This window comes from Danio aesculapii, chromosome 2 (genome assembly GCF_903798145.1).
Source record: "Danio aesculapii chromosome 2, fDanAes4.1, whole genome shotgun sequence".
NCBI classification, from domain to species: domain Eukaryota; kingdom Metazoa; phylum Chordata; class Actinopteri; order Cypriniformes; family Danionidae; genus Danio; species Danio aesculapii.
Window position 1 is genome coordinate 36,142,715 of NC_079436.1, and position 9,892 is coordinate 36,152,606.

The 9,892-nt window shown below is 39.4% G+C and overlaps 1 gene segment (V, D, J or C); it reads right to left on the reverse strand.

Annotated features, from left to right (window-relative positions):
* Positions 1-8,157: 8,157 nt before the first annotated feature.
* Positions 8,158-8,707, reverse strand: LOC130238129 (T cell receptor alpha variable 13-2-like). The segment is given in 2 exon segments: positions 8,158-8,534; positions 8,633-8,707. Coding segments are annotated over 2 exon segments (417 nt in total).
* Positions 8,708-9,892: the final 1,185 nt, after the last annotated feature.

Sequence of the window (9,892 nt, forward strand, 5' to 3'; positions counted from 1 at the left end):
TATGTCCCAATGCTATTAAAATCAAAATGTATGCTTGTTAATATGAATGCACTGAGCTGACATGAACTGTATTTTCTTATTATGAAAGATGTTTTAATGTATTGTTCTTTGTTCATGCTAGTAAATACATTAACTATCATTTACTAATACAGCATTATTGTAAAGGGTTACCATCTTCAGAAAGACAGATAATACCTAACTAAATAACTAAACTACGCTTCAACCAACACAGTCTCCATAATACAATTCTGTTGACAAAGTTTACAAAATACAAACTTCTTAAGTGGCTGCAGTAAAAAATCAGAAAACATCACCCACCGCTAAGAATCACAAGTAAAATACATTACATCTGTTTAATGTTTTATAGGTTGAGAGAAATGCTAGAGGTAAAAGCTGGCACTGGGGACAAAGAATTAAGTGTAAAACACTAAAGACATCTATATCAGTCTAGCAGTTAAATACATCTTTAACTCTCAAACACCAGGGGCCTCATGTATCAACGCTGCGTACGCACAAAAACTTTGCGTACGCCAGATTTCATGCTCACATTTGGATTTACTAACGATGAAATGAACGTGACAATGTGCGTTGGTCCACGCCAACTTCATGTCTGGCGGACGTGTATTTCAGAATCAGAATCAGAAAGAGCTTTATTGCCAGGTATGTTCACACATACTAGGAATTTGTTTTCGTGACAGAGCTTCTACAGTGCAACAGAATTACAGAGACAGGACAAAAACAGATAATAAATATATTAAAAAAAAAAAAAATAGAAGTAAGCAGTGAGTGCAAATATACAGATTGACAAGTGTATGTACATGTTTATTACTATATACAACGTTATATGTGCAGCTGTTATATGCAAATTGGCATGTAAAGTGTGTTGTTAAATAAGTGTACATGTGTATAAAAGTGTATAGCAAGTAGTGATGTTGGTTTCGCAATTATTATCATCAAGTGTTCATGAGATGCATTGCCTGAGGGAAGAAACTGTTTCTGTGTCGGGCTGTTCTGGTGCGCAGTGCTCTGTAGCGTCGACCAGAAGGTAAAAGTTCAAAGAGGCAGTGTGCTGGGTGTGAGGGGTCCAGAGTGATTTTGGCAGCCCTTCTGCTCGCTCTGGATAAGTACAGTTCTTGGGGAGTAGGAAGGGTTGTACCAGTGATTCGCTCAGCAGTCCGAACTATTCGACGTAGTCTTTGGAGATCGTATTTAGTAGCTGAGCTAAACCAGACAGTTATTGATGTGCAGATGACTGATTCAATGATGGAGGTGTAGAACTGTTTCAGCAGCTCCTTTGGGAGGTTAAACTTCCTCAGCTGACGAAGAAAGTAGAGCCTCTGTTGAGCTTTTTTGACAATGGAGTCAATGTGAGTGTCCCATTTCAGGTCCTGAGAGATGGTGGTGCCCAGGAACCTGAATGACTCCACTGCTGCCACAATGCTATCCATGATGCTCAGTGGGGGGAGAGCAGGGGGGTTTCTCCTGAAGTCCACTATCATCTCCACTGTTTTGAGCGTGATGAGCTCCAGGTTGTTGTGGCTACACCAGACAGCCAACTCCTTAACCTCCTGTCTGTAAGCAGACTCGTCACCGTCCTGAATGAGGCCGATAAGTGTGGTGTCGTCTGCAAACTTCAAGAGCTTCACAGAGGAGTCTTTTGATGTGCAGTCATTCGTGTACAGGGAGAAGAGCAGTGGGGAGAGGACACACCCCTGGGGGGCGCCAGTGCTGATTGTGCGGATGCTAGATGAGAATTTTCCAAGCTTCACCAGCTGCTGCCTGTCCGTTAGGAAGCTGTTGATCCACGGACAGACAGAGGTGGGCACAGAGAGCTGAGTTAATTTGGGCAGGAGAAGTTTTGGGATGATAGTGTTAAACGCAGAGCTGAAGTCAACAAACAAGATCCTCACATAGGTCCCTGGTCTGTCTAGGTGTTGCAGAACATAATGCAGTCCCATATTTACTGCATCATCCACAGACCTGTTTGCTCTGTAGGCAAACTGAAGAGAGTGCAGTGAGGGTTCAGTGATGTCCTTCAGGTGGGCCAGCACCAGTTTTTCAAAGGACTTCATGACCACAGATGTTAGTGCCACCGGTCTGTAGTCATTTAGTCCTGTAAGTTTGGGTTTCTTTGGGATGGGGATGATGGTAGAGCGTTTGAGGCAGGAGGGCACTTCACACAGCTCCAGTGATCTGTTGAAGATCAGGGTGAAGATGGGGGCCAGTTGGTCAGCACAGGATTTTAAACAGGCTGGTGTTATAAAATCTGGGCCTGGTGCTTTTTTCCTCTTCTGTTTCCGGAAGACCTGGCGCACCTCGTCTTCGTTAAACTGTAGGGCAGGTATGGGGGAGGCAGGGGGTGGTGGAGGTGTTAATGGTGGCGTGAAGAGCAGTTCAGAGTGGGTGTGGGGTGTTTTCTCAAACCGGCAGTAAACTCATTCAGGTCGTTTGCAAGTCGTTCATTGTCTACAGTGCTGGGGGATGGTGTCTTGTAGTTTGTGATGTTTTTCAGACTTTTCCCCACGGATGCTGAGTCGCTGGAAGAGAACTGACTCCTTAGTTTCTCAGAATAGTTCCTTTTTGCGACTCTGATCTCCTTTTCCAGTGTGTATTTGGCCTGCTTATACAAGGCCCTATCCCCATTCCTGTAAGCAACCTCCTTGGCCTGACGTAGCTGTCTGAGTTTTACAGTGAACCATGGTTTGTCATTGTTGTATGTGAGTTGATTCCTGGTAGGAATGCATACGTCTTCACAGAAACTGATATAAGATGTTACAGTCTCTGTGAGCTCATCCAGATCGTTTGCAGCAGCTTCAAAAACACTCCAGTCAGTGAGGTGGAAACTTGTAGGCTTGTAGATCCCGCTCTGTTTCCTTAGTCCATCTTTTCACAGATCTTAATACAGGTTTGGCTGTTTTCAGTTTCTGCCTGTAGGTTGAAATGAGATGAATCAAACAATGGTCAGAGTGTCCCAAAGCTGCTCGTTGGACGGAGCGGTATGCATCCTTTATTGTAGTATAGCAGTGATCCAGTATATTGCTGTCTCTTGTGGGACATGTAACATGCTGTCTATATTTTGGCAGTTCACGGGACAGTTTTGCTTTGTTAAAATCCCCGAGAATGATTAAAACAGAGTCCGGGTGTTGTTGCTCTAACACCGTGATCTGATCAGCTAGTTTCTGTATCGCCAGACTCGCGTGCGCGAGCGGAGGAATGTAAACACTGACGAGGATGAACGAGCAGAATTCGCGCGGGGAGTAAAGAGGCTTACAGTTAATAAACAGTGCTTCGAGATCTGGACAGCACATCTTCTTTAAAACTGTTACATCTGTACACCACCTTTCATTGATGTAAAAGCACGTCCCGCCACCGCGTGATTTCCGCGTTGATTCTTCGTCGCGATCCGCTCTGAACAGCTGATAGCCCGGTAGGTGAAGCGCGTTGTCCGGTATGGTGTCGTTCAGCCAGGTTTCCGTGAAACACAGAGCAGCTGAATGCAGAAAATCCCTGTTTGTCTGAGAGAGCAGAATGAGTTCGTCTATTTTGTTGGGTAGAGAGCGGAGATTTGCTAGATGGATGCTAGGCAACGCGGTCCGAAATCCGCGCTGTTTGAGTTTCACCAGCGCGCCTGCACGCTTTCCTCGTCTGCGCGCATGAAAGTGTTTGAGTAGCACTGCGGCTCCGCCGACTACAATGTCCAACAGAACATCAGATAAATCCAGGAATGGAAAAATATTCGGTGGTGTATGTGCCCGAATGTCCAACAATTCGTCTCTGGTGAAACTAATTGTAGGAATATGACTCGAGACAGGACAAACTAACAAAAACACAAACACTACTGCAGAGTACGACACGGAGGCTGCCATCGTCATCGGCGCCATCTTGGATCTTCTGTGTGTGTTTGTTTTATTTTCATTAGCGACTCATAGAGGCAGTTGTGTTCAATTGCACACTACAAAGTATCTTTGAGCCGTGCAATGGCAGCTGTATGGGATGGGATCATCTTCATGTCTAGCAGGTTTATAAGGTTTCCATACCATACAGTTGACCAGCCAAACATTAAAGCCAATTTGCAGCGATCGCCGGTTTTCCCAGTGTAATCGGAGCGATTGACTGCATGCACATACGTGAATAGGAAACATTTTTATTTAATAAATGTGTGCAAATAATATGTGATGTTCAAATGAGCTTAACACAATACGATGTTCAGACCCCACTGCGTTAACCTCGTCAGCTAAACTCTCCCACTCTATTTTTTTCTTTTGTTATTAATTCTGGAGAACAAACTTGCAAATAACACTGTTTATCTCCGGTCTACCTCCGATAGGAGCACCTCCAATTCACATTGTGTTCAAAGTTTCTCTTTTTGCTTGCTTTTGCCATTGCTTTTTCATGTGGTTTTGCCAAAGTAGAGTCATTACCATATTTATTAGAGGTAGGAGGCAGGGAGGGGTTTTGCGCTTGTGCACGTGCGCTCAGTTTCATGTTAATTTGGATTTACAAAGAGAATATGCGTGGGATTCAGCGTACGCAGTGTACGCAGTCATCTGAATTTTTTACTGCGTACGCACATTTACAGCTTTGTCCGTACGCAATGTTTTAGTATGAATTCAACACAAGTCTTCTTACATGAGCCCCCTGGTGAGTATCCTACAAAATCAATAATAAGGTTTGCCACTCCAATTCATTGTGAATGAAGGACTTCACATTCACAATAGTGAAAACTCCTGCTATAATCTATAAATGTGACATTGCGCCCTCACTTTGCAGGTCTGCATGCTAAATATTTAGTTGTTTTTGTCTTTTTGCATAAAGAACATGTATTGTGTTTAGCATTACTGCAGCAAAACTGAGTACAAAACAAATATTTCAGTAAATCATTAAGAAAACGTGTAGAATATATGATTCCATTCTCTCGCACAAACACAACAGTTACACCTTGACATGTTCAGACCTATTTGACTGTTATAACTTAAATCACAATACAACAGTAATAGCAATTTGTTATTCCATTATTATTAGTATCATTAAAATTGCATGTTCACATTTGTCCTACAATGATGGCTCACGTTAGTGAATAGGACCATTCACCTAGTAGATAAATTTCACTATTACATTGGTCTTTAAAAAATGTCACATTAAATGTTCACATAAGTTCTGTTATTAATGACTGACTTGTGTCATCCTGGAGACCTGCTCATCTTTAGAACACAAACTAGAATATTTTAGATTAAATGCTCCTCGTCCTCTACAGACAGCAATGGTCCCGAGATGGTCATAGTCCAGATAAGTCACAAAAAAACGTTCCATGTGACTTCAGTGGATCAACTGTGAACATACCAAGCTCCAACAACACTTTACTGAGGCAAAACAAAACAGTAAATACAAGTTTGTTTGCGTAAATCTCTCCCGCATCAGATCAGGGTGTGTGTTTACTACGAGCAGCAAGCTCACACCCTAACCTGTTGTTGTGTGTTTACTATGAGGCAAAGCAAAACAATTTATTTGTACAATACTTTTGATGCACAAATGTGTTTTTGAGCTTTGTATGATTACAGTTGAACCACTGAAGATAGAAGCAAAGTTTTGACAAAGTTTTTAGTTCCTTTTCTGGACTTCTTGAGACCCTTGCTGTACATGGAGAAAGAGGGAACTATAGCTTCATGGCAAATGAGTCAAATATCACATCGAAATCACCAAAAACGAGCACAACCCAATGTTTAGTTTGGAGAGAGGGGGAAGAAGAAAACATTTGCATATTTTAAAAGTAACTTTTCGCTGGGATTTAACCTTTATAACAAATGTACTGGACCTGTAACACACAAATCACTAACCTTTATGAACACAAATTTCACTGTAACGGGTGCTGTTGTTTTGCTTCAGTAATACCTTCAGAGAACACCGTAGTAGTCAGACATCCATACAAAAGCAGAACGTTTGGTGTGGTGTAACAGAACTGCAATAGATGTCTGTCCAGGCTGACACTGGTTTAGGGCATCGGTATGTCCTTGATGCCCTCAACTGGAGCTTCCAGAAAACTTGCAGTCAATGAAATACTAGGTTACAACTAAGTTGGCATCTGCTATTATACAAAGTGAAATTCAAACATTTATTTTTAATTTAATCTAAATTTGTCCTATAATATCATCACATTCAATAATTTTGACTCATCCATCCGAATATTTCTACTTCACTGATCTTGATACGGTTTCATTTACATTTAATTTTTATAACATTAATGATGCAAAATTTCTACTAAATTAATACTTCTATTAAACGCACATACAAACCACACACAATTAGGTACTGCTACGAGTAAACCGCAGTATTCCAAGAGAGAGGAAAGAAGACACAAAGGAAAACAAAACACACACCAGAACATAGTGTAAGAATGGGTTTTAAACCACAGCAGTTCGAACTGTAGTTCTGCCGAATGACTAAAAAATTATCAGTGTTGATGGTAAAAAACTGTACATTCTAGTCAAACCATTCTTCTGCAATCTTATACCAAAAAAATAAAGGCAGTATTAATAGTTTAAAATGTGGGAGAGCGTTGATATTATGTGATTGTATTGTTATTGCAATATGGAGCAATTAAGTGTAGATGTTAAATCAAAAGTAATTCACAAATACTTGATAATGAAATGATTTAATCACATTAATTCTCTATGATTGCAACTGAATTAATAACAAATAACTGTATAAAATGATAAAATATGAAATGATAAAACATATGATATAAATTGTACCCAGCTTAAATGTAAAACAAAGTTACCAGAGGTAGACGAAGAGACAGGGGGAGGGAGAGAGAGACAAAGAGAGCAGGCCCAGAAGTTAGCCTGATTGCAGTAGAGTCAGAGAAGATAGACTCCAGAGAAGGAGAGGAGCAGACCAGGAAAAGACAGGCCAGGAAAAGAGACAGAGCAGTGTTTTACCACCTATTTGGTATCTTTCTTGACCATGTGACTTAAGCCCAAATGCTGAGACATTCAAACTGACCAATCAACATGTGACCACATGGTAAAACCCCCAAAGTCCACACAGCAGGCCCTGATCTTATCAGTATCTGCCTTTGGAGTCAGTATGGACCTTCTTGAGTCAAAGACATGTTTTGTCATTTAAACAAATGCATATGATAATTTAGCCTCTTACAATAGTATAACATAATCAATAAAGAAACGAGGACAAAGCTGGTTTGTGATCACGGGCAAATATAAACAGAACATTACCAACGAAAGAAAAGCAAACTCAACATTAGTTCAACGTTAAAACACATATGACCTTATTTTAACCATGTTTCAAAATTGATGGTCGTGTGCCGGCTGGGGAGGTTCTCCATTGAGATGTGTCTGAACCAGTAAAGCCAAACATAATCACTGCTTGTACTATATGAGCAGCTCAGCTTAATATTTTCTGTTTCTTCAGATGTGTTTTCTGTCCCTTTATCTGCTTCAATGCTGTCTCCACACACCAAACCTGTCAAAAACAAAAAGCAAGACATAAAAGAAATAGTAAAATCAAGTTTGACAAAAAAAAATCACAAACATTCAAAGCATGTACAAACAAAGTTAAATAAACACATATAATCAGTATAAAGCTTGTGTTCATGTTGAAGATCAGCTCAATTCTCTGTTGAGCCTCTCAGTCTCTGAGCTGTAAGTCACTGCACATCGCACGCACACACACACATACTTGATATATATAAAGGTGTGGCTTAAATTCAGCTTAAATTTCACTCTAATTTCATCTGATTTTTTATGAATATGTTAACTGATGCAAATCTGAAAAATATTTGCCTTCTAATAATATTATCTATTTATTTGTACATATAATTAGAAAAATAGCAGCATGTGAATGTGTGAACACTTGCCTTCCTGTGGCAGACATTAACAGCCCTGAACATGTGAGAATCAATGACAGTTTTTTAAATCTTCCAACCTAATTTGTCACCAAAGCACAGGACTGTCGAGATTTCACCATCTCCATCTGTATTGTGCTATAGATTCACTCACTGTACAGTGTTGTTATTGATTTTGATTGTTAAACAATCGTCTGATTCATTTTGGGGTTTATACACTGTTCTGATTATATTACTGCAAGTGGCCGTTTCAGCTTCATTATCACTGTCCTTCATTTTCACTGTCCTTTTCATCCGCTTCAGTGTTTCTCTCTTGTGTCTGATTGTATCAAGTTTTTGTCTAGAGCTGTTGTGTTTCCTGTGACTGTGGGCTGCAGAGCGCAGTAATACACAGCAGAGTCTGATACTGCAGCAGAGGAGATCTTCAAATCTGCATGGTTTCGTTCCTTTTTCTCAACTTTAACAGAGAATCTTGGGTCTACTTTTGATATTTCACCTTTATTTGCAGTACCATAGATGAGAACTAGAAATTCAGGTTTTGATCTTCCATACTGACGGTACCAGTGAATATAATCTCCAGTTCCAGGATAATGACTGCAGAATATTGTACCATTTGAACCCTCCTCATAAACAACATCTGTGATGTTTGGCTTGATGTCATTTCCAAAGACTGAAGCTGAAAAAGAAAACATTGTAAAAACCTTTTTTACTTTTAAGTTAGATTCATTTAACATGTTATCAAAAGGTAACAATTAACTAAATAAATAGACCTACCAGCTGAAGCACAGAAGAGAATAAGAGAATGAAGCTTCATTGTTGAAGTGTTGAACTCTGAGAAGAGTCAGACTGAATGGTTTGAATCACAGTCTCTGTCAGACACCATTAGATCATGTCAGATCTGTCAACACTGAGTTCCTCCTCCCTCACACACATTATAACTTCTGTTCTTTCTTTCATTGCTGTAGTTCATGAATGTCTATGAACACTGCCATCTTGTGGCACTTTGTTACACATGTTTTGAAATTTAAACTATGGGATAACATTATTTATTAAAAACTTGCAATTGATATTGCTAGGATGTACCGGGGTGCACAAGGTGGAACCAATACAAATGGCCCACTGATGTTTTGCTTTTATATTTTACATTAGGCTATTATTTGTGCGGAAACATATTTAGATATAGTAATAAACAAACCGTTTGTTTGAAAACAACCTTTTCTTGGCATACATACTACAAACTTATATGAACGACAATATCATTAAATGTGGAGGTGGGCCTTATCTGGGGGAAAAGGGCTTCTCAGGCAAAAAAAGGTTGGGAACCACTGATCTACAATATAGCACATTATATATAACGAGTGTGTCAGGAGAATATCCATCAGCACCATCAACAGTCTAAACCGTTGATACAAGTTATTAATAACATCAAATTCTGACCAGAATTAAGACAAAGGAATACCAGATCCTGTTAGATTTGTAAGGTTTTAACTTTTTTTTACTTCATTTATTTTTATTTGATTATTTTTTATTTTCTTTGTACACAATGACACTGTAATGTAATACACAATTACAAAGATAAAAAAAGTAAAAATACACAGCTTAAAGGTGCTGTATGCAAGTTTTTTTACTCTTCTAAAGCATAAAAATACCATAAAATACCACATAATGTTTGCAGATATTTAAAGGGCCATGAAACCCACCCTCTTTCAGTTCAAGTCTACCTCAGAATCTTTTCAAAAAATGCATCATAATGGGCGTGGAGCGCTGTGGGCGTGGCCAGCAGAGCAGAGGAAACAGAAGGGCTTTTGTCAGTGGGCTCACCAACTCAAGATAAAAGAAAAATCTCATACAAAATGTGAGAAGATGCAGGATTTTACAGTTTTCAAAGTTAAAATGCAAAGAAATAAACAGTATGGAATTTAATGCTGTGACATCTATGATAGGCTATTCATAATTTCATATAATATATAATCACAATTTGTTATATCAATTTAAAAATAATCTTGTTTATATAAACACTATAAGTGAGGAGGA